The sequence below is a fragment of the Harpegnathos saltator genome, unplaced genomic scaffold (genome assembly GCF_003227715.2).
Source record: "Harpegnathos saltator strain DR-91 unplaced genomic scaffold, Hsal_v8.6 scaffold31, whole genome shotgun sequence".
In the NCBI taxonomy this organism is placed as follows: domain Eukaryota; kingdom Metazoa; phylum Arthropoda; class Insecta; order Hymenoptera; family Formicidae; genus Harpegnathos; species Harpegnathos saltator.
The window spans coordinates 946,956-972,688 of record NW_020230106.1 but is presented as its reverse complement, the minus strand read 5'-3'; the positions used below and the strand labels follow the sequence as shown (position 1 = coordinate 972,688).

The window sequence follows — 25,733 nt, the reverse complement described above, 5'->3', positions numbered from 1 at the left end:
GACGGACGATTCCCTCCTCGGGGAAGATTCGCCAAGTGCATGCGTCGTGTCGCGTCGCGTCGCGTCGCGTCGCGTCGCGCCGCGCCGCGTCGCGTCGCGTGGCGCCGTGGGAACGCGCCGCGGGTGTGTACGCGACGAAACTGTCGCGCGACCGTCGCGACTAGTAGCAGTAGAATAATCTCGATCGTAGCAGTCGTCGATTCGACGCGGAGCGGAGGAAAATTGCGGAAAAATGGCAGCCACCTTCGGCGTCCATCCGCGGGATAGCGATTATCGTCTGCGGCCGAGGAAGAAATCTAGTTGACACTCGGGCGTGAGTGGCGAGACCGAGAAGCGAGAGACGGTAACGCGAACGACCGCTGGAGGTGGCGGAGGTGGAGAAGGGCGGCAGGGAGTGAGAAGGAGGGCACGTCGAACACGTGGCCGCGAGAGAGCGGCCAGTGGCCGAGGTGCGTGCGTGGCGCGGCTACGCTCCTGGCGCACGTGCGTATGTGCATCTTCGCGATCGTCGTCGACGTCGTCGTCGTCGTCGTCGTCGTCAGTGCTCGCAGTGACACGTGTGACAGTGACACGGGAATCGGTAATCGGTGAACGGCGTAGATCGGCGATTGACATCGCACGCATTCTCTCGTCCGACACGAACAAAGTGGCTTCTCGACTCGACGTGCGAATCTTGGTGACCTCGTCGCGGAGAATAAAGCGTCAGTGCGAGACTTTCTGACTCGAGACCGAGCGATTTTCGTCGGAGAAATATTTCTCGCCATCTGGCCCGTCTTCTGTCCCTGTGAAGCTCTAACCTTCACCCAGCGGTGAAACGATCAGCAGTGCGTGCGCCCACGGCAGTGTCGCCCTCGTATCAAGCGCGCCACCTGCTTGCTACGTCCCTGGCGTCCGGACAGTTCTGTTGACTTCGGTGGTGTTGACTGGCGTTCAGCCCGATTCAGTCCCTCTCACTCGCTCGTGTGCTTCGTACCTCTCGCCTCCCGCCCCCTGTCTCTTCCTCTCTCTCTCTCTCTCTCTCTCTCGCTTTCTCTCCGTCGCGCCGAGAAAGAGAGAGAGTGTGCGCGCGCGTGCGGGCGGGTGGGCAGGCGGGCGGGCGGGCAGACGGACAGACGCACGCACTCGCGGGGTCGCTTGTGTTTGGAACGTCGCGAACTTTTCTGCAATGTGACGACGCGGACGATGAATAGGTAGTATCGTCATGTCGTAGCGGTGTATGCGTCTGGGAGCGGGCGTGCGGCCGGAACGCAACGTTCCGCTGGTCCAAGTGTCCTGAGTTATCGTCGCGGAGTGACGACCGTTGGAAAAATGCCGGCGACGCGACCACTGCCGCACCACGGACCGTTCGTCTTGTTGTTGTTGCCGCTGCTGCTGCTGCTGCTGCTGCTGCTGCTGCTGCACCGAGAGCTGCTCGCGACCGTGCGCGTTGTGTCACGGCGTACGATTGGCGTAGTTACGGACTCTTGAAAAGGGCTGCAGTGCCTTCGTCGCGTCTCAGAGTGTGTGTGTGTCGACGCGTTGCTGGAATCTCTCTCGTGAAGTCTCGCGTTGTGTGTACTTGTGTGTTAGGTTAGGTGTACCGGCACATAACCTCAAAGCGCGAACGCTACGTAGCAAAGTGTCGGGACATTATCGCGCGTCATTCCGCCGGCGTCCTCGTTTGCGTGAGAACGAAAGGACGAGAAACGAGCTCGTGTACTCGCGATCGTGTTTGTCGAAGCTACGGGCTGGCTCCATACGTGTCGGGTGATCGGTGAGATGGAATGAGCTGGGTGATCGCGGGACAATGAAGGCCAATGGGACAAATAATGGTGATTTTCCTATTATAAATGCTTATATTTGGGCTTGCGCCCGTCATTCGTTCGACTGTGACACTGCCTCGAGTAGATGTGACAGTTGGAACGATGAATTTTGTGGTTAGGGTTAGGTACTTGTTTATGAAGGATGTACTCCTTCGTTGCTGTTTTGGAAGCATAGAAGAGAGTGAGGTGCAAGTGCTTTTATGATGTCAAGGAAGCTCACTCGTGTGAACGTTTGCACAAGCTTCTTTCGATTGCCTTTTCTGTCATGAATATAATGCAGATGAAACATTTGGAAGCATCGATGGATCATACGCTGCAAATAACTTGTTGTAATGTCACATTTGTATTGAGACATGAGGTCTGTTCCCAGCAGCTGAAGTTTGGCTTGCATTTTTTTTCTGGAATGGAACAAGTGTACAACCAAGTGTTAAAGGGAAAAGAAGCGAGGCTCTGGTGCAGTATACTGCCAGAGTACTGAAGGGAACAGACCAGATGTCAGTATCAGCGCCACATCGCATTGATGGTATCAAGTATGATGTTAGCATATAGCATAGTTGAATTCTCAACTATGCAACTGTGCTATCGCTGGTGTATGATATACATACAGACCTTGATACACCATGGTACAATCAATGTATCTAGTGTTTACAAGTGTAGAATCACCTGTACAGCACATATTGATCAAGTAATACAAATCATTCGTTTGCTCTTGTTGACAGGCTGTAGCCGCCTAAACACGCCATTGGCAGCCACCACCACGCTGGAGGATCCAGGAACGCCAGCCTCCTGGAAGGGCCCGCCGCCCGGCTCGGAGGCATCGCCTTTTACACCCAATTCGGTCGGCCAGGGCGGAGGTCCTGGCGCTGGTCCGTACAACAGCACAGGCGGTCCACCTAGCAATGCGGGCTTCCAAGGACCGAGCCCGTTCCCTGGCAACGCCGGCAGTCCCGCCGGCGCACCGCCGTACCAGGGTCCACCACCTGGTTCCGCGACACCGCAGTATACCGCGTCGCCGGCGCCGAGCGGTTCCTCGACACCCGGTCCTGGACCGCCGCCCAATTCTACCGGTTTTCCGCCACCGCCGAACAACTCGGGTCCACCTTACAACGGACCCGGGCCGAGCCCGTTCGGCTCACCCTCCGGTGGCGCGCCGCAGTTCGTCGGGCGGCCGGGGTCGTCGGGACCACCGTTCGTACCACCGGGTGCTGGTAACCCGCACTTCCCTTCGCACGGGCAACCTTTCGGTGGGCCGCAGTATGGCATACCACCCAGCAGTCCGTTCGGACCAGGAGGACATCCTATGGCAGGACCAATGGGACCTGGACACCCGGCGATGATGGGACCTGGTGGCCCGGTCGACAGGCTGGATCAGGGGTGAGTGTTTTTTTTTCTCTCTCTTCTCTTTCCTCCACTCGGGTCGATCGAGCCCGAGTCGAGTTGCATGTTACGAGTCCACAGGGGCGAGTAATTGTTTTATCTCGATGTTCGAGTAGGCGAAATAATTAGCACGATTGAACACGTGATACCGCGCGACTATATAATTACGAGGAAAGGTGCGCGCTTTCGCTGCGGCTGTGGCGAACGCCACAAGCAGCCTCCCCAGATATCGAGATAGCGCGTTGCACGCCTCTGTTTTGCATGTATAATTTAGTTCGGATAATCGACGATCGAGACGTAGCGCTTATTAGATCGAAGCGTGCGGTTCAAGTTCGCCGAGAGAGCAACAACAACAACAACGACAATAACAACAACAACAACAACAACAACAACGCGCGAATGTTGCTCCGCAACTGCGGATGCAAATCGCGATCGTAATTCCGTTATGGATGCGCTCGCCGGCTAACAACGCTCTGTAACGTCGAGCGTCTTACTTTTAATTAAATCGCATCTGCTAATTATATAGAAAACTTTGGTAAGATTTTATGCACCGAGAAATGGAGCGCGATTTGTAGAGAAAGTTACACGCAGCGGCGGTTACGCTAATGATTATTAATCGCAGTGAAAGTTGCTATTATTCCAATCCGCCGTAATTTCGGGTTGGGGAATGCAGAATGCTTAGGGAGCATGAACGTTAAACTTTACGACTCACGTTTCAACGTGGCGAATCAACGGGAACGTATATTTTCCCGTGCCCAATTCGCCCAAGCATTCGCTGGAAAAGTGTATCCCGGATATTCCCGTTGGGTCTCGCGCAAATAATATAATGCGCAATCGCGCCGCGCGCGCAATAACGCACCGCGACGACGAATCACGATGACGCTGGATGACCCTGGAACGCGTCCCCGTGCTTTTGACGAAATACCAAATCTTGAGAAATTCCCGACGAAACTTGCCCGTTCGAAACTTTGGCGCGCGAGCAAGGAGATGAGCACTAGACCCTGCACTTTTCGCGCGGCAACATTGTCGAATCGACAACAGTCGACGAGAATGCGCTCCGCATAGAGATATCGCGTTATCGCGTTCCTTTGAAAAATGAGGGGAAAGGAACGGCGGATGTCGACGATGACGATACGCGCGAGACAAAAGGGTAGCGTCGTCGCGTTGACATTCCTAGATAACGCGGTTCGCCAGGTAGCCGGACGTTATTTACTACGCGTCCTCCAGTCGGTCCGCATTCTTGTCGATAGTCCTGCTCGAGCACGCTCGCATTTACGCCCTTCAGGATCCGTCTTAATCGTTCCTATCGACGACTCCGTCGTCTTCGTCGCCCGAGACAAACGCTCGTACGCTCGACTAACTTATCACGTGCTTCCCCACACCCACACACACACACACACACACACGGGCGCACTCGCGCAGTCCGAGCTGCTTCACGTGCGCGAGCGCGCGCGCGCGCTCGCTCGCTCGCTCGCTCGCTCGTGTATACTACGCACTCACGCACACGCGGCGGTCCGGCGGGGTTGGTCGAACGTCGGAAAACCAGTTTTTCGAATAGTTTTGTAACAAGCGCCCGGAGCTGTTACGCGCCCCCCGTTCGATCGCCGAATCAGGGAATGAGGCGGAACGTATTATTCGAAACTTCCACCGCGATGAGGCCGGAATGCGAGATGGATCGGGGCGGAAAAAATCCGTTACGACTCTAATCGTTACCGCCGTACGCATATATATATATATATATATATATAGACGTGCGTGCGTACACGCACGCACACGTACCCACGCGCATAAACGTGCCAATCGTCAGGCCAATATCGTATCACAACCGGGGGCCATTTTTAGGCACCGTCGCGTTTGTGCAAATGCGTTGTCGCTACACGTAGATACACGCGCGAACCGGCGCACGTGCGTGCGACGCGCGCGCGCGCGCGGTGTGCTCGTCGTCGGTATGTGGAATATTCTAAATTCCAGCAAACCGCCGAACCGATTGCGTCAAACATGCGGACGGACGCGGTACGCGAGTATCGTGAAAGGTCGCGACCTTCCGCGTTGTGGGAGCGCGAAAATTACAAGGTATGCCGAAAGAAATTTCTGATCTTCGGCGCATCGATATGTAAAACGCGCGCGCGCGTGGATTAGGGTACGCTTTGTGTGGGAGGGTGAAAATGTTATTGTGTTATATTTTCACGTTGACTTTTGGCGAGACTTTATCACTGATAATTGCGAGAATGCGTGATGCGCTTCATTAGAACTGAATCTTCTTCGTAAGCAGCCCTGAAACCTTCTGTGCCTGTCTATATATACGTTTGAACTTTGAGAGTTTAACCCATCGTGTCGACTTTACGCACAAAGTTTTGCAATGAGAAATATTAATTCGATGTCGCATTGACGGGCAAAGAGAATCGGATCCTCGCGAAAATAATTTGTCGAAAGTTGAGATCGCGTTCGGAAATTCGAGGAATTCGAAAGAATAAGGTGGGTCGCGAGATACACCGTATACCGATATCATTTTATAACCTTATACCTGCATGAATATATTCATACGTTCTTTAATGTATTCGATAACGATACGCGATATCCACCGGCGTATTCACCGAAAACGTAACCCGACTTTGAGGGATCGTGTTCGATGGTACGTCGATGAAGAAAACGAGCGAAGTAGAACAACATCATTAGCGAGCGGCGCTATAAGCTCTCCGCTGTTTTCCCGGGGGAGTTAAAACGAGGTGAACGCGAGCCGCGCGAATAAACGTAACTTAAAAAGGAACTTTTTTTTTAACCGGCAAGGCGCGCCACGTGAGCGCCGCACGCATTCATATTCCGTGCCATCGAGAGGTCTTGGCGAATTAATATTCCGAGTCAAACGTCATTCGCGCTTGCCGGATGAAAATGCGCTCGAAACGATCGACCGATCTTCCAGTGGAAATTAATGTCTCGCGTAGCGGTGTCATTATGAATTATCGCGCGTCGCGCGATAGCATCGGTTGGGACATCTTTTTAAGATACGTGATAGCGACAAACTCGTCCGACGTATAACGGCCGAGCGAAGAAACTTTGTGACTCTCTTCGCCCAAAGGAACTTATCGATTTTGCCAATTGAAAATCGTTTCGGTAACGAAACGATTTCAACGACGTGCTATAAATCCCACAAATACTTGTTTCTTCCGAGACTTTCTGCGCGCGAGACTTCGCTGCACGCTGTAAATGTAACCGACATGGACTAGCACGGCTAGATGGAATTTATTATAACCTCGCGGTGTACCGAGAGTCGCGTGTGTCATTAATCAACCGCCGCATCTCGGAGACGCGATAGATTGCCTTTAATCATTCTAATTAGCGATATATACGGAGATTATAAAGTAGCCGTGCGCGCGCTAGGCGGAACGAGACGGTCGCGAGTGCAACGCGGCGCGGCCGCTATTGCGGAGGATTTATGAAATTGAAACGACAAAGTCGCGATGCAGTTCCTCTAACATGAATTTTAATTCCTGTCCACTCTTAATTAACTTACATAAATTATAGGGTAACCCTATAATTTCGTCGACGTTGAATAATCGTCCACCTGTCACAACTTAGTTAACACTTTCCTCCTCCACTGCCTTCCCCCCTACCCCCACTCCGCCATCTGTCCGAGGAACATATACACGCACTCGACCAGAGTGAGCCGGAGAAATTGCAGCAAGATAAATTAGCCGGAATAAAGTGTGTGTTTCTCTCTCTCTCTCTCTCTCTCTCTCTCTCTTTCTCTCCCTCTCTCTCCCCCCTTCCCCCTTCCCTTTTTTCCGCTATAAGTATCCACGGCGTATTGTTCGGGGGCGAGCCCGAAATAAAATTAGTGGACGCGAAAGAATTCTTGGCACGAACTGTACCGTGCGAGGTGACGCGAACTTTTGCACGACGTTGTACGCGACCCACCTCCCTCCTCCTCCTCCTCTGCCCCCTTCCACCCTATACCCTCCTAGCCACCCCGTGTTACAGAGGGTGGATTGGAGGATGAGGGACGCAAGGACGGGGGAGGAGAGAGGAGGAGGAGGAGGAGGAGGAAGAGGAGGAGAAGGAGAGGGGAAAAAGAGTGAACGGAGGTTCTCATATTTCTAGTATTTTAATTTTTCACGATATCTTTCCGCACTGTGCTGTCTGCAAATTATTTGTCATCCACCGTTTCCTACGCCCTTCGCCTTTCAGCACACTCGGCTGCCGTTCTTTTGTCGATTCCTCCGCGAAAACGAGATGCACAGCGTATGGAGGGCTCGATTGTCGCGACGCAAGAGTGAACGCTCGGATCGATAGTTAGCGCGTGTTAAAGGTAGCACAAAAATTGCAGCAATTTTACAAACGTCGCGAGAACGTTCCCGACTCTTTTTCCGCCTCGTTGCGCCTTCTTTGTACCGCGCGTGCAGGACGAAGGGAAATTATGTATCCTTTATTGCAGTCGCGGTTAATGTCGCCGAGAGAGTGAAATTTTCTTACTAATAACTGCAACGATATTGCATTACGACTTGCCTCGTTCAAGTTAAAAATTTTTTTAATATTGCTACGTGCGACTCTGCTTTCAAACGGCACAAACGACGAGCCAAAAATGCTCGTTCTGTCCAATGCTCAATTATTTTATCTCACTCGTATAGTATATATTATTACATGCCTACCCTTGTTAAGACCTTGCGTTACACCCTTGCTGGGGTGTATATATGGTTCGCGTTTGGGAGGGGGTATTTGTATCCCAGATTGCGTAACAAATTTATCAGTTTGTCTGAACGCACACCCTTTGAACGAACGACGTCGGTCTGTCACATTAGATCAGGTAAAAATTTCCGACTGTGCGGGAGGTTCTCGTTGAGAACCACTCCGGTTCCCTTCTCCTTTTTACTCCTCCTTCGGTGGTAGGGACAGAGAGAAGAGAGAGAGAAAGAGAGAAAACGAGGTGGCGGCGGCGACGGCGACGGGAAGAAACGTTGGTTGGCTGGTTGGTCGGTTGGTTGGTTGGTTAGTTGGTTGGTTGGTGGTTGGTTGGTCGGTTGGTTGGTTGGTTGGTTGGTTGGTTGGTTGGTTGGTTGGTTGGTTGGTTGGTTGGTTGGTTGGTTGGTTGGTTGGTTGGTTGGTTGGTTGGTTGGTTGGTTGGTTGGATGGATGGATGGTTGGTTGGTTGGTTGGTTGGTTGGTTGGTTGGTTGGTTGGTTGGTTGATTGGTTGGTTGGTTGGTCGGTTGGTTGGTTGATTGGTTGGCTAGTTGGTTGGTTGATTGGTTGTTTAATTGTTTGGTTGTGTTTAGTTGGTTGGTTGGTTCGTTGGTTGGTTGACTGGTTGAATAGTTGGTTAGTTGGTCGGTCGGTCGATCAATCAGTCGGTCGGTCGGTCGGACCCTTGATCGAGCCGAACCCCGTTCGTGCGTCTGCCACCGCCGTTTATACCTTCGCGTGTAAAAGGGATCCCTCGGAACGTCGGGGATCTCCGACGGCGACGGCGGCGGTGGTGGCGGCGGGCGCGCGTTTCGTTACCGTTTGTCTCAGGTCGTGGTCGAGGCCGCGGTTCCACGCCGTTACTTCCGTCGCGTTTCAGAAAACGACGAGCGCAAATTCCGATCGCCGTAAAGCGATCTCTTTTGTTTTCTCGATTTCCCTTCCTCCCTCTTCCTTTCTTCTTTCTCGATTCTCTCCCCCTCGTTCTCTTTCCCTCTCGCGATTTCTCTCGGAGATGCATCAGTAGGGGGAGAGGGCTAGTGGTCTCTCGCTGCGAGTCGCATTGCGCGCCGGCGCTTGGAAAAATATCGAATTTGCGGCGGATTTGCATCCTCGATCCCGCGCCGCGCGCGGAATCGAGGATGCACTTTCCTTTTTGTGCGAACGGGAAACGTGCAAAACCGCGGCGCGCTATGACGGACCTTCGTCGCGATCTTCGGTATTTTTAGAGAGCGTATGAGATTCTGCGCGGTCTGCGGTTCGGAACGAATTCCTAGATGGGTCGAGGCGGCGGGGGTCGCGCGTTCGCACTCCGCGCAGCGGAAATACAGCGCCGTTGCGCGGGAAAATACGAGTGAACGATATCTCGATGAGAATCAACAATTACTTCGCTTCAGCATCGAACGAGAAGAAGGAACGACTAATGACCGCGAAAATAAACAAACAAATAAGTAAAAAAAGTACATTGTTTTATCAACGTAACGTGCGTGGACGTTTGATTTTTTTACGGCATCGTACGTTAAAGTTAACGTTTAACACGTTACGGCATCGCGGAGATGCAGCTGCACAGAAAACACGTATAAGTTGCATCGCGCTTGGAAATGGCAACGAGGCGCCATGTATCAGACACTGTCCCGACCTGCCTTAAATTTATGGTTGATAATTTTCTCGGGCTGCAACTTGTTTCCTCTGGCTCGAATATCTCGCCCTTCTTACGCGAGTATTTCCTTGGTGCCTCGGTAGTAACTTGTTCGTACTATCCGACCCCCGGTCGTATTGGTATTCGCCCGCTTACGACCAACTTCCTCCGTTGCATTGAAATCACTCCACGGTCCCTGAACTGTCGTGTTACAGGGAGAAAGTTGATAGAGATCGCGCTGTGTATGCGCGGAATCGTTTGAACAACTAGGGATGACGACGCGGACGGCGTGCTTGAGAGTCGCGTATCCGTCTTTAGTCAAAGCAATACTGATGTTAGCGCGAGCGCGTGTAGGTATCTGTTCTTTTTTCCCCTCCACCTCTTCTTCTCTCTCTCTCTCTCTCTCTCTCTCTCGCGCGCGCGCGTAATAGCAGTGCGTATCGTCGTTGATAAATAAAACGTCGTATGAAGAAATAATTTTGCGAGAGCAGCGCTTGAATTTCCACCTACACGTAATTTTGCCGACGACGAATGTTCTCGCCGGTGCCGCCGGGACGTTATCGAGAAATGCATTTCGCGCGAGGGAATTCGCGCGATAAGAGCGCGCGCGTGCTCGTGTGTGTGTGTGTGTGTGTGCCGCGGTCGATGCACGGAAAATCGTTGAGGAATGATTTATTGATCGCTCCTTTAGATTCGCGCTCTTTGCGTGCATTATTAGCTGCGACGGCGGTGCGTCGAGGAAAAGAGATAGTATTGATTTTTACCGATATTTAGCCGTGGAATTATCCCCTCTCCCCCTGCCCCTCTTCTAGCTCTCTGGCTTTCTCTCTTTCTCGTTCGCTCACTCTCTCTCTCTCTCTCTCTCTCTCTCTCTTTCTCTTTATGGCTGCCGCCTTCCTTTCCCTTACTCCCTTCCGTTTTGCTCATCTACCCCTCTGCCTCCCTGTGCGCGCCCTGGCTTCATCGTTCCTTTCGAGCCACCCTCCGCAGGCAGCACCCTTCGCGTATCCCGAAGGAGAGAAGCTGGGTGCCAGGAATAGAAAATCTGAATACCTATGACCCGGAAGGACGTTTCTATGCTAAGTGCGCGTTGAGCAACGACGAAAAAACTAGGTTCCTTCCTTCGTCGAACGTAGCGTTCCTTCCACCCCTATCCTCTCCATTTCCCCACCTTCGCTGTGACAACGGTACTTGTCGGAGTCTCCAACTCCCCGAAGCGCCGTTGCCGAGGTATAAATCCGTCCCGACGGGAAATTATAAATAATAAAGAGGGTTCCTCGTACGAGTTTTGCCTTCTTGTTTTGTTATTTTTGCACGGCTCTCTGTCATCGCGTCGCGTCTCGTCTCGTCCCGTTCCGTCCCGTCCCGTCCCGTCCCGTCCCGTCCCGTCCCGTCCCGTCCCGTCCTGTCCCATCTTGTCTCGCTGTATGCCGCGATTCTGAGACGTCGTGTCGCATCGATTTCGGTGCAAACCTAATGTGGGAACTTGATCCGAGCGAATGCGTATTCGTCGCGGAAATCGATTGTCAATTGACATAACGTACCGTTTGATCCCTAAAATTGCGGGCGGTTTCGTCGGCTTTGCGCTCGACGATCGAGCGTCCCGACGTGCGTCCCACACTCTCTTCCCATTTTCACGCTGGGCGCGAGTTGACGTTTGGCCAAAATTCAACGGCGCTTCGCGCGTTAACGATAAATCATTGACTCGTCGCGCACTCGGGTGCATTATATCTCCTCGCTTGGGGGAAACGCGCGAACCCCTTCGGGATCTGTCTCTTCTCCTCCTCCTCCTCCTCCTCCTCCTCCTCCTCCTCCTCCTCCTCCTCCTCCTCCTCCTCCTCCTCCTCCTCCTCCTCCTCCTCCTCCTCCTCCTCCTCCTCCTCCTCCTCCTTCTCTTCCTCCTCTTTTTTTGTAACCCCTGGCGACCTCTGCCGACCCCGACGAGGAACTCCACGAGGTCCTCGTTGGATACGGTAACGCTATGGTGTTCCCCTAATCGGTGCTAGTGCATGAGCGTAGGTAGCAGTTTCAGGGGTGGAACGGGAACCCCTAATTTATAGGGCCAAGGCGTAGAGAAAGAGCGAGAGAGAGAGAGAGAGAGAGAGAGAGAGAGAGAGAGAGAGAGAGAGAGAGAGAGAGGCGGGGGGGTGAGAGGAGAGGAAAGACGATGGGGGGAGGAAGCGGCACCAGTGGGACTGGGCAAAGGGTGCAGAGAGAGAGGGAGAAGGAGGTTGGCGCGAGGGGAGAGAGAGCAGCGGCTCTTACTAAAATTCAAAAGTTCCTCGTCGGAGTTTACGATGCCGTCTAGCCGGCGCGTCGCTGAGATTCCTCGTCTCCTCCGTCTCTTGCCCTTCTGATCCCAGCATTTCTTTCCCTCTCCACCTGCCCTGTAGCGACGTAGCTGTCCTCTTTCCTGTGTTCTTCCTGGACTTTCTCCTTCGTGCCGGGACACGACCGTCTGCGCTATATGAGCGAGTACTATTATAATTTAGGACTCGGAGTGTATCATTCGACGCGCGCGCGCGCGCGCGTGAGCCCCGGACTAAAAACCGACGACATTTTGAGAATACGCTGCTGCAGACGGGCAGAACGCCCGTTTTTCCCACTTTGGTCGGGGAGCTGTGTTTACAGGAATTGAAAAAATATCGGCGCGCTTTGTCGCGTTCGCACGGTTACGGTTTATCGCGGGTATTTCGCGCGCAACTTGCGGCTCCGCGGCGATTTTTTGGAAAACGCATTTCAATTCATTTGCTGTATTTTCGTGGGGACGCTATTTTCGTACAATAGCGCGCGCGGTTTCGCTTTGCTCGAGATATTCAGCCATTCCTGGAATCGTCAGTTTTTTCACCGTTAATTCTCGTCCGAATTTCGTAATGTCTTGCTTGCAAATTCAAATTATTATAATTACAAAACTGCCCTCATTAATAAATTGGTCTACCCAGGGCCACATGTAATTGTTGTTGATTATCTCGTTGGAGATGAATCCATTTACCGTCAAAATCAGACGCGATTGTGCGGAGTTGAGTATATTTGAACAGTTGCGAGAAATGCATTCGATTCGATTACGATTCGTCCGAAAAGTCAGGCGCGCGCAAAGCCCGCGCATTAGTATACATTTATGTGGAACATCCTCCTCTGTATATTCCGAAGAAAATTAGCGGCACGTCGCCGACACCGTGTCGAGAAACCTACAACGACGGGCTTCGTTAAAGCGACGCTACCTGGTCGCGAGATGGAAAAATAAATGTATGTTGACCATCTTTGTAAGAAGGTCTCACTTCCAAGAATTTTAAGGGGTCTCGACCCCTCATCTTAATTCTATGGAACTCGAGACATTTTTGGCATGTTTGAAAGTGCGCTAGATTCAAGGATTGCCATTGACCAGCCAGTTTCAGGAACATGATTTTTCACGCTTTTCTCTCAGAAGCTCTTTCCTAAAGTACACTCAAAGTACAACATTTTCCCTTACAGCACGGCCAAAAAATAACGATGAAAATAAAAATGCTAGTTGAGTCGTAATTTTAAGTATACGTACATTTTTTTTATTTAATAAGGAGCATATACAAACTCTCCAAACTGCCGCATATTTTGCCGATAAGTCGCGTTGAAAAGAAGGCGATCGCGATTTCGGCAATTTTCGATACCATCCCATCGATCCCCGAGGCTACTGTCGATCAGGGAACGATCGATTCGTCGTCCGCAGCACCTATGCGCAGCAACGCCATGCGTATGTGTGTATGCGCGCGCGCGCACGCGTACGTCGTATAGGTAGCCATGTGCACACCATAAGTCCTCCAACGTCTGTTGTTGCCCCCTTATGCAGCGTGAGTCACTCTGCGATTCCGCGCGCACAATCGCACATCTGGTCGCGCACGGATTGTGCCGGTTTGGATGCTGCGCCCGACTTCTTATTTCCCGAACGGGAATTTTAGTTTTGCGTTAATCCTGCACATTCCAGTGAACTTGAGGGAAAGAATCGTCTCGTACTGTCACACAGGCCAGAGTCCTACTTTACAATAGGATTATTGCTTCTTTCTCTTTGTTGAAACTTAAAGAAAGGAGCGTCTGCTGAGCGTCTGAAAAACGGCCTCCTGTTTCTAAGAAACGGACACTTGACACATTTATTCAACACGTTCGCTACGCGTCATTTTACGCGTAAAGTAAAATTTTCAGACAATCAAACATTAAATATTTCGTGAAAATGTGCTTCTTGTGCTTTGAAACAGCAGCAAAGTGCATGTACTTTGTAGAATCAAAGTAGGACAATGGCGGCGTACACAGCGTATCTCGAGATTCTCTCCGTTGATCCTCCAAGTTCGAGATGGAATTTGCGGGATTACTACACAACCAAAATTCCGGCTCGGGCTTGCCTCGCAAGTGCGGCACGTGATGTATCAATGTGCCGCACTTGCGAAGCACGTATATTCTTCTCGATCATGAAATAACCTTGAAAGAAGAAAGTAGGTCCAAGTCATATTATTAGACTGTATGAAGTAACAATAGGAAAAGAAATCGCACTCGGGTCACACAAAATTGAGCACTTTGACAAGCAGGCACATTCTCGCGGCACACAAATGTGCGGCCGATAAGTAAGGCGTCGCGCGCGATTCCGTAACTTTTGCGGGAGTCGTGGGATAATAACGGGGGATTCGCTAAATGGTAAATAGCTAAGGTAGAATAATAGATGATGGAGAATTAATAATGTATTCAGATAACGCGCGCGCCTTCCTTCCACTATAATTTTCCAGTGCGATTTGTTCCAGCACCGCTGGAAAAGAATGCGAGTTGCTCGCTTTAATTGCCGCGCCTTTCACGAGGAATTACTCTCGCGACTTAGAAAATTTCCCCGTTTTATCTGATAATTGGTAATACCGAGCGACCGTGAGATATCAAACGGCCGCGATCGAGCGGCAGGAATGCAACCCTCCGTCATTTTTGTGACATTTCGTTATCGCGCCTCGCGATCACCAATAACTCGCAAACGCGCCGGGAAGAAACCGAGAAAAATTAATATACAAAGCGAAAGCGCGTGCGCGCGTCGCGCGAGAGGATGTCGCCTCGGAGATACGTGTGTCGATTGTCTGTATGCCTCCGAGAAGTTGTTTTCACCAGTTTCTCTCCATACTTTCCAAGATTTTCGTTCTAATTGGCACTCATGTCCGTCGAATTCTCGCTGGCGCGTAACGTCGTTCCCCTCGAGCCCGCTCGGATACGACAAGTTGTCATGATCTTCGCGTTACTAATTTGCTCTTGATTTCTCGAACTTCTACCGTAACAAGGTGAGACCGCTCCCATTGTTACGTTCGGGATTGAGGATATGACCTCGGCGAAATGAAAAAAGGAAGAAATGAATACACAACAGAATTAATTGGCCTAGTTTTTGATAAAACTACGTTCGATTGCGTTCGCGTACGAAAACCCATCGAGAGAGCGATACGCATTTCCAGGTGCGTGAAAGAACGCACCTGGAAAGTCCCGACGTGTCCGTGCTAATTGCGTGCGCCAGGTTGATCGAGGGAATGATCCCGAGGGAGGATGCGAACGTGGCACATGGGGTGAACGACAATGTCGACGACGACAACGACGATGAACGCGTGACCTTTGTTATACCGCGAGAATCCATGCGAAAATTCGCGCTCGTCTTCGTGCGTATGTTTTCCGACTCGAAACTTGTCGACTCGCGACTCCATATTTCAGAGTAGCGGACTTAACGAACCGATTCGCGCGTTTTTTATCGGTTTTTCCTCTGGCCGGACATCTTCGAATCGCGACGCTCTCTCAATACTCGTCGTGGCGCGAAACGGGGAGCGGAAGTCTCCCTCACTCGACGAATGCGACGTGAGCCATTAGCGCAGGTCACGGCGTTATTAAAGACAATGAAGCAAACTTTATACGAGCGGGGGTACGGGGCCAATTACTTGGCAATTAGTCGAGCGAGCAACAAGTGAGCATCGCCACAGACCTCTCTCTCTCTCTCTCTCTCTCTCTCTCTCCCCCCTCTCGTCTCCTTCCACCCTCTTCGTCTTCTCGTCGTCTTCACCTTCTCCGTCCGTTTCTCCGTCGTGGACCAATGTCGTCTTTCTCGAGATAGGTCGCGAAATAGGCGAGAAAGTATGCCTTCCGATTGTCGATCGAAACTCGCTCGACTTTCCGATGTTTCTGTCAGTTCATTCATGTTTCTTCCAGCCCGAAATTACCTGCGAGATGTTTCCTTCGACGATAGTTGACGAGTGCAACGGAGCTATTGTTTAACATTCATCAATGTTTGTCGTTTACCTCGTCATCGTCGTTCATCTAAACTTGCGGTATCTTTTTCGCGGTGTCCGCTTGCGTTGGCGATTTGTCAATGCAATCCTACACTTTGATTCTCCGCGATATTCCTCCCTCTCTCTCTCTCTTGCAGTTATCAGAAAATTAACAAAGCGTTTCAAGTGTCAAATTAAGATGCATACCCGTCGACAGTTCCTTCGTGGGAAAACGAGCGATTAATCGAGGAGATGTTTCTTCCTTCTCGCTCGACAAGATGACGCGTCTCGGAAAGTCGGGATATAAATAAAGCGGGATCACGGTCCTTTTCGCTGAGCAAGGGGTTGCGCGCACGAACGCGACGCCGGCGACGGCGGACCGAGGGCGCATAATTCTAATTATAATTTTTAGCGGGTCGCACCTACTCCTATATGGTGCTTGACGAGGTGGCCAAGCGGGCGAGAGCGCGTACACCTCGACGTAGGAGGTTCATCCTGCCTCTCTCCCCCTCCTCCCTTGCTTCTCCTCTCACTCTTTCGTGTTTGCGATTTTTGACTCACACTCCGACTACCGCGTTATGTATACCCTTGAGCATTCAGGTTGCCCACGTAGACGTGGGCAAAGGGGTGGCGAAGGGTTGCCGGTACACTCCGGCTCGCAAGTCGACACCGCTGTTTTCTAATTAAAGTTACCTGCAGCTTGTATAATCTTTGGCAATCGATATGACTCTTTGGCAATCGATAATGCACGATAACACGATGTGACACTGAATATAGATATTGTGCGATCTATGGATTTTGGATTATGCGGAAACAAAGTAACAAGAGCATTGCGAGTTGAAGCGTGAATGAAGCGGGAGGAATTATTGCTAGCTGTCGCGTGACGTGAACTATGGAATCGTCTGGTTGTTCGTAAATTGCGGTCTTCGCGATAGATTTGGAGAAAAAGTTGGAGCGAGTCAGACCGCGATCGAGGTGTGGTCGAACTTTCGCGAGGTGGAAGCGAACACGTGCGCGATAACTGTAGACGTGAATTCATGTTCCTTCGACGTCGCATCAATTTGTTACATTATGGACTCCTAATTATCGTCGTTTCGAGACAACGCGGTATGTTAATGTCTGCTCGCACACACAGTTACAGTTGCGACACGAGCGAGGCGCGCGTCCGGCGAGCGAGCGAGCGAGCTCGTGTCGTTCTCCTCTGAAAAATAGGCAATTAGCGATGGAAAACACATCGCGGAATATGCACTCGTTGCGAGCTTACGACGTTGCATCAACGACGTGCCCGCGTTTCCGCGTGCGAAATCGCGGAACGAAACAAACTTGCGAAACGCGCTGCCTTCACCTTTTCCGCCTTTTCACACGCGCTTGTACGTCATGTGTGTGCGCGCGCGCTCGCACTAATGGAAAAATTAGAATCACCTATATTTTTATTCGTAACTCTATTCTCTCTCTCTCTCTCTCCCTCTCCCTCTCCCTCTCGCGCTTTCCTTTTGAAAAGGGCGCCCCGCTTATATTCCGACGGTGATTTCATCGCTCTAATCCGCGTAATCGCTTGTTTCCCGTACTTTTTGCTGCCCACGAATTCTCTTCCCCCGACAGATATCCAAGCGCGACGACTCGAAAAAGCCGACCTCTTTCGGGATACGTGAATTAATAATAGCGGTTTTCCGTGTACCGGGTGTTTCGCATGTTAACGTGTTAAATTTCGAGAGGATACCGCGACATTGTCTGCAAAATTACCCTCGCGAAATGTCGACGCGCTGAGGTCGCTTTTGAGCGCGAGCGACGAAATACGCAGGCGAAATAAACACAACGAAAGGAATAAAAAAGGGAAAAGGGAAAAATATTCAAGATCCAGAGACGAGTCCGAGGAGAGAAGAGAATTGTGAGGGCGCGCCGTTGCGCTCCTCCGTACAACACGGACGCTAATAATCGCGCGCGGGCGCGCCCGCGCGTATTGGTATACCGATTGGTTATCGTTTTAATTATCATTACGATTGATTGCAGACGTAATGGATTTTGTATTATTATTGCGCGTATACGGCGTATATATCGTGTGCTGCGAACGTTAAAATTGCTAAATCGAAGAACATTGTTGTGTAATAATCGTCGAGTGGATTCCGCTCGTCACATCCGCGCATCGCGTCTCTTCATCCGCGAAAGGGCAGAACCCGAAAACGTACGTACGTACGAAACGTATGTGCGTGCGCTCGCGTGTGCACGGGCGCGCGGACGCGGGCGCGGACGCGGGCGCGCCGCAGTTAAACCGCTGAACCGATCGCCGGGAAAATTGGCCGAAAAATTCAGAATCCAATACGCCCGATACGCGGATTTACGGATTGCCACATTGTGGATCTCGCGACGAATCCCCCCCGGTTGAATTTTCGTCGAAAATAGTCGCTACTCTCTCGACGGCTCTCGCGGAGATCGCAAAAAATTCGCGGAATAAAATTTCGCTATCTCAAAAAGCGGTGGGAAATTTCGCATTTAATTATTTCGAGCGAACCAATTTACGAAGCGGAAGCCCGCATATTTATTGTACAGTCCGCGACAGAAGCCGGAAGTCGGTGGTAACGACGACGACGACGACGACGACGACGACGACGACGACGACGACGGGACGCTTGGCGCGATAAAAAATCCTTACGACGCTCACTCACGCGGTCGCTTCCGGTGGTGCCTTCCGTACGCGTGCGTGCGTGCATGCGTGCGTGTTTTTGGCGCACCGCACCGCGGCGCGGCAGAAATTGATAGACACCGAGTCCTCTCTCTCTCTCGTTTCGATACACGGCCTAGAGCTACCCTCGTCTCATCTCGTCTCGTCTCGTCTCGTCAATGTTGCGTGTGCCCTCGAAATTCCAACGACGACGCGAGCTCAATCGCGGGGGGGGGGAGGGTGGGTTAGACACACCGACATCGATCATATCGTCTCGCGCTCTCGCGCGGTGCACGGGATGCAAAAGTCCACCCCGGGCTACTTTTGCATCGCTCTGTACTCGGCAACCCCCCGGGGGTGGCGGTGGGTGGGCGGAGGATGGGGCTGCGGCGGGCGTTTTTCAAATAATTACATCGGGCTGCGGTGGTGGTGGGTCGCCATGGCAACCGCAGTGCCTTCAGCATCCTACGACTGAAGGCAACCGAGCAACCGAGCGGCCGCGCGCAACCCGGTTCTCTCTCTTGCTGCGGACTTTGGAATCCGTGCGGGTGTGTTGCTCCGCTCTGCGCTGCACTGCGCGCTACGACCGGTCGGGCAATCGTTTCCGCGGACATCAGCGCGGCAGCAGCAGCGGCGGCAGCGGCGGCTTTGCTTCGTTGCTGATGAAATCGAATAAACAGCGCGACATTCGTAATCCGCGAATGTACCTTTCGCGTTTTTCGCCGACTCTCGCTAATAAAAAACGTCCCCCTCGCTTCGTCATTATTTCAGATTCGCGACATAAATCTCTCTCTCTCTCTCTCTCTCTCTCTCTCTCTCTCTCTCTCTCTCTATCTCTATCTCTCTCTCTCTCTCTCTCTCTCTGTCTCACGCGTCGGCGGTTCCTGTTGTTTTGTTAATTATTCACGATCGAGAGTGGGGTGAGACGATGCGTAGATATATGTGCGGACGCGACCGGCTACGCGCGTGTAGGAATCTCCAATATTTTTAAGGTTATCAACTCGAAAGTTCAGTTTGATAGTCGCGGCAGCGTAATCGAATAGCCGCGCACCGACCTTTCACTCGTGAGCTGATTTCGCTAGATACCGACGGTGATAAATTAAAAACTAAATTACATGGTCCGCGGTATAAAAACTGGAATTGATGCTACAGGATATTCCATAATTCTCGAAACATTTCGAAGTGGTCCCCTGCCTCCCGGTCCGGGAGGCACGACAACTTTCTAATTTCCAATATTAAATATCCCGCTAATTAAGCGTTTATACACACACACATATTTATATGTACTTGTACAATATTACAAATTTGCGAATGGTTCCATCCATTTGTACATTTAATTTGTATTATTGCGATTTTGGTACGAGCGAGAAATATTGCGAGAGAATCATTATTACTGTGAGTGGAATGAACGACGCAATGAAATTTCGCCAACAATGAGGCGTATATGTGCCGTGCGACTTTAGCAGAGATTCTGCGCTTTCTCTTTTCCTCTTTTTTCCGTTTCTTTCTTTTTTTTTTTTCATTTCCAAAAGAAACGTTTTTTTCATCGTACATCATTCCGAGCTTGCAGAGAGATTTTCGGGCGAATCGCGCTCTCTTATTTCGCTCAGCGCGATACAGGATGTGTATATCGACATAACGCGACCTTGATTCGTTCGTGAAGTTTGCCAGGCCGCGCTTCGCGCGTACGTACGCAACTCGTTTCAACACGACAACCTCTCGTGGTTACTTCGCGATCATAAATATCTAAACGCGGCTGACTCACAGAGACACCGCGTCGTATATGGAGATAACTTGTATCTAGCAGATAACCGAAATCAGGTCGTGCGAAAATTACAGTAGATCGATGCGCAGATAGTTATCCCTTCCTAAGGAAAAATGCTCGGACGAAACGTTCGCTGCGTATTCTCGCGCGATATATGCGAATCGCGTTGCTCTCTCTCTCTCTCTCTCTCTCTCTCTCTCTCTCTCTCTCTCTCTCCTCTCTCTCTCTCTCTCTCTCTCTCTCTGTCTCTGTCTCTGTCTCTGTCTCTCTCTCTCTCTCTCTCTCTCTCTCTCTCTCTCTCTCTCTCTCTCTCTCTCTCTCTCTCTCTCTCTCTCTCTCTCTCTCTGTCTGTCTCTCTGTCTCTGTCTCTCGTGTATTTTCAAGTAAATAGTCAAGTAATGCGCGCCACAATATATCGTCGCTTCCCAATGACACGTTGATTACGAATGGATTATGCAGCCGTTTTCATAATTCGACTCTCCCGGTTGACATCAACATTTCAACGTCAGAAGTTTCCCCGTGACTCATTCCATTTCAGCGCCCGAAAACAAAAAAAATACTCGTGCGAGATAACGATGCGTTATGTAAATCGGTATATTTCGCTCGCACGCGTTATCAGGCCCGCGGCGGCTTCGCGCTCGCCGACAATTGACGTTTCGCGGACACTTCCGAGCGTAACTTTCCAGGCAAGGCGGGAAATCGGGAGAGGGAGGGGAAGGCTTGCTCGGACTTGTAGTCCGATATAAACCAGTCGAAATGTCGGGAGCGTTTTACGGTACGAGCGTTACGAATGCTAGGTACTCATGGCGTCAGCTTCTCCTACCTTCGACGGCTCACTCGACCTACTACTATGTACTATCCACACACAGTTAGCCTAGGCTAACCGTGCCATGGGTCAAGCATGAGTCGAGTGAGCTTCGACAGAATACGAAAGAAAGATGGAAGGACAGGGAGAGAAGCGAATAAGAGCGTGCGAAAGACAAAAACGCAAGGAAGAAATAGCGAGAGAGAGAGAGAAGAGAGAGAGAGAGAGAGAGAGAGGAGCTTAGAAGAAGGCGAGGGAACAGAGGAAGAAGACGCGAGGACGTGAGGAGAGAGAGAGAGAGAGAGAGAGAGAGAGAGAGAGAGAGAGAGAAGCAGAGAGAGAGAGAGAGAGAGAGAGAGAGAGAGAGAGAAGCAGAGAGAGAGAGAGAGAGAGGCGGGCCGATGGAGTGGGGTCAGTTCGTGACCCGACCACCTGTGGAAGCAGCCGGTAGCTACTTCTTGTTTGCCGTTTGCGCATACCTACCCACCACTTATACGTAGTACGTATTACGTAGGCGAACCGCCAACCGATGACCGTGGTCACGACTACCTCCGAAATTACGTTCTCGGTTCCCTCTGAATCCGCGCTTCGCGCCGTAATCCTGACGAGAGACACCGCGGTATTCGGCGCGTCGGGCACTTAGGTGTTACAACTGCCGCATAGACGACGTTCTCCCGATAGCCGGTTCTCCGGATACAATTCGACGGCCGTTGACTCCCGGGCACGGGTGTGCGGCTGCCGCCGACTGTCGGCGAAGACACTGACGTGTCTTTCGCGTGTCGTCCTTGAGACCTGCTCATCGAATCTTCACTCTTATCACTCGTTTTGCGGAATATTCGAGTGCGCTCTTACGGTCATGGCCAATGTGGCTCTCAATGGTGACTCGTGGCACCAATCAGCACGCTTAACGTGGAAATAACAATGATGAACACGGGTTATCAAGTTGATTCGAACGGTGCATTCAACTCTTGCAGCGTCTTGCAGAGTCAGAGTCACGTCGAGCGAAACCGTTAAGCAATCGCATCGCGTACGCGCGATCGAGGCTGCTCGTGTCGCGATAAACAAACAAATCCGTCCTAGTCTTCCTTCATTCGGCCGGCAGGGTCGTGTCGGGCAACGGCGGACGAGAAGCTGTGAATGCGTGACGGTGGATCGGATAACGTCGAACGTGCATCGCGCCTTTGCATCGTCGCGTCGACAAAATTAGCCGTGGCCCGATATAACAGCTCACCCAATCTCTCTCTCTCTCTCTCTCTCTCTCTCTCTCTCTCTCTCTCTCTCTCTCTCTCTCTCTCTCTCTCTACGCGCTCGCTCGTATATCGCCATAGGTGTAATATAACCGCCGCTTAATAGTACTACGGCCATTCATGCAGCGCGCCACGCCGCTGGCTTAGCACTCTATTAATCACGGATTATTATTCACGTGGCCGCGTGGCGCTTTTAGCGGCTGCCTTTAGCGACTTTCGTCGTTCCCCTGGCGCGCGCGCGCGCGCTCACTTTTCTTCCTTGCTTCTCCTCCACCCACTCATCTCCCCTCGGCATCCTTCCTCCTTGCCCCCCCCTCTCCCCCGTCGAAACCGGACCGTCGATTCTTTCCGGTTCCTCTCTCGGTCGCGCCTCATTAATCGGCACGTGGGTAGAGGCGAGTTCGAGTGTGCCGCGCGCATGTACGCGGCAAAAAAGATCGCCGATAAAAGCGGCGACGGTGGCGGCGTGGCCCTCTTAATTGGTTCCACGGCGGTATTTATCGTGCAACATTGTCGGAGATAATGGCCGGTATGAATAAGGAAAAGTGTTTGTTCTCTCTCTCTCTCTCTCTCTCTCTCTCTCTCTCTTTCTCATTCTCTCGCACCGTCGGCTCGCCGCCACCGTCGCCGCCGGAGCGTTTTCTTCCGAGTGAGAGACCGCGTGAGGCGAGCGCGAAAAAAAAAATGGAGCACGAGGCACGAACAAAGGCCACGTCGGGAATTAAGTCTCTCTCGGTCCGCGACCACGTGTTTGCTAATTGACGCTGTCGCCGGAGGTGTCCGCGTGGTGTTATATTTAGGATACGCTTAGAATGCGTTTAGATTGCGCTGTTTCAGTTGCGGAGCTTTAGTCTAAAGTAATTATTTGTGCACAGCATTTTACATGTCCCCATACGCGATATCGCGCGCGCACACACACACACACACACACACACACACACACACACACACACACACACACACGCGGGTATTAACGTCGAATATTCCGCACGGGATGGTTTCCTGCGACGTATTATTTATATATGCATTTTTTTTTTTTTTTTCATTGAAACACACACATATGGGGGAGCTTTTTGGCTTGATCCGATAATATATCATTTCGCAGTACTCGCTGCATGTCAAAAGTATTAACGACCATTTTTTTTTAAACGGGGCACTCTTCCAAGCTCGGTAATTCGGAATCCAGGCTAGTTCGCCCTTTTATTTCAGCCGTTTAATCTATTCGCGTTTGCTCGCACAGTCGACCCGCATTTTCATTTTTGCATTCCTTATCCGCCAAGGCGTTCTGCCGTCGTCCGAGAAACTTTTCTACGTGTGTCGGATAATGTGTCCTTTTCTCTCTGTCTCATCCTCGCTTCTTCTCCACGGCATAGGATAGGTACAGCCGAGACTCCTTCCGAAGAGTCAAGTCAAGCCGCAAAATTCGCGATTGTCGCGAATCAAAGCGTAGCAATCCGGCGCGAGCAGTCGACCTGTGCCGATTGCTTTTCGCGCGTGTCCCCGATCGATTTCAACGGCCCCGTAATTCCTCCGGAGTGTCCCCGCCCTCGGCGCGTCGTCAGCCACGTCGTTATTCTTCGTCGGTGTCCGTTTTGTTCGTGGTTGGGTGTATCTTAATTCGGCTAATTGGCGCGGGTGAGCGGCTGTATCGCGCTATCTGGTATTTTTATCTTGCGATTATTATTCAGCGCGCGCCGCGGGATCTCGTGTTCGCCGTAGCGGGCGGCAGGATGACAGCTTTATTTCTCGAGCGAACACTTTACACGTCCGCATTCCCGTCGGCGTCGGGACGATCAACTTTTTGTGAAGAATTCGATGAATGTCGTTAATCGTTGCGGCGGCGCGGCGCGGCGCGGCGGTCTCGCGAGTGCAGCGCGATATCATCGACGTGTCGTGTCGATGATATCTGCGGGGCGAGTCGTAAAGCGAAGAGAAGAACTGCTCTCGGCGTTTTCAAGTACATAAATGTCCGATTCCGGTCAATTGCGCAATATCCGTGTCTCGTTTTATGCCGAGCGTCGCGAATATCGGCGGAGACGCACGCGCGTGGTGTCGTGCGTCGAACATTGTTCCGCTTCGGACGAACACGAGAACGGTGCGATTTTCCGTCAGCGGCGAATTTGCGGAAACCCGTGCCCGCCCATCGCGAATCCAAAGGCCGCGAATAATTTTCCGCCGCATCGCGTTCAATATTTCACGCGCCCGCCCTTCCCCTCCTTCTCCCCTTTCTTTTCGCTTCTTTTTTCGGAACAGCGTGTTGCTGCTCCCCCTCGCTCGAGATGCGCCGCGCGTATCTCGAGCGTTTCTCCTCGCGCACCTGAGTCCGCCGTGTCGCGACGTCGCACCTGCGAAAAGCGACTGTGCTTCCTCGGGGAGGCCCCTCCCCCCCGACTCTTTCTTCGAGCCGCGGGGGTCGCGAGCGCGCGTCCTTGTTAATTTGCGCGCCGTCGGCGTCGCTCCGCTTTTGAAGACGGAGACAAGGGCTTGTGTGCGCGCGCGTGAGATCATGTTCGACGTCACCGGAGGTCGTCGGTGGTCGACCGTGCGTGGTCTGCGTGGTCGTCGTCGTCGTCGTCGTCGTCGTCGACATCGCGTCTCGTTAATCCGACGTAGCGGAATCGCTCTTGCGTACACGTTACGGCATCGAGCGGCCGAACGGACGTCGGCGTCGTGTACCTCTCGGCGCGTGCCACTCGGTTAATTGACGCTTAATTGGCCGTAATTAAGTTAACTCCGGCGGCACGTGGGCGCGGCCCCCGCGGAGATTGGTCGCGAGTGAGCGAGCGGGCGGGTGAACAGACTTGAGCAATTAGCGCGGGCAAAACTGAAACGCGGTCGAGTTTCTGTGCCGCGCGAATACGCGAGAGCGCGTGCCGTTAGGTCCGCTTTTGTGCCGGTTCTCCTTCGTCTCCTCCTCCTTCTCCTCCTTCCTCCTCCTCATGGCTGTCGCGCTCCGTCGTGATCGCCCCGAAAAAATTCACCGCGCGTCTTGAGAAGTCGCGCGCGGCTTTTATTTATCGGATACGCTGCTGTTTGAATTCTTTGCTTCTGTATTCACGTGGGCTGTGTCCACCGGAGGATCGTATCGGACGTCGGTAGTCGATTGAAGTAACGCAGTATTGTATTACTTGTACCGTATCGTGTGCGAGGTAATCGTTTTCCAAACGAACTACCCCACGTTCGTGCGTTAACACGCGATGAATTTCATCATGTGCGTAAGCGCGATTAAATCGCGTCATGGAAGCGGCGCGCGCGCGCGCGCGCGCACACACGCGCACACGCGCTTTGTTATATTAACATAATCGGCAAACCGCGAGATACAATCGCAGGCTCGAGCATTACGACCGGAAAGATCTTCTCTTTACGGCGGGTGGGCGAACGAACGCCGCACGAGTGATACTCGCCTGTTACTATTATTGTTTCGCGTCTCTGAATACGCACGTATACGCCGTATACCTTCGGCGGCGACACGCGTGAAATACGCGAGGCGAGGCGAGGCGAGACGTGCGTCATGGCGC

The 25,733-nt window shown here is 51.9% G+C and overlaps 1 protein-coding gene across 2 annotated transcripts in view; it reads left to right on the top strand.

Moving 5' to 3' along the window:
- Nucleotides 1-1,087: 1,087 nt before the first annotated feature.
- Chi (LIM domain-binding protein 2 Chi) overlaps nucleotides 1,088-25,733 on the top strand; it is a 167,478-nt gene continuing 142,832 nt past the window's right edge. For both annotated transcript variants that reach the window (XM_025299982.1, XM_025299981.1), the window contains exons 1-2: nucleotides 1,088-1,811; nucleotides 2,522-3,176. In XM_025299982.1, coding sequence (XP_025155767.1) covers nucleotides 1,787-1,811; nucleotides 2,522-3,176 — 680 coding nt within the window. In that variant the 5' untranslated portion in view covers nucleotides 1,088-1,786. The remainder of the gene's footprint in view (nucleotides 1,812-2,521; nucleotides 3,177-25,733) is intronic.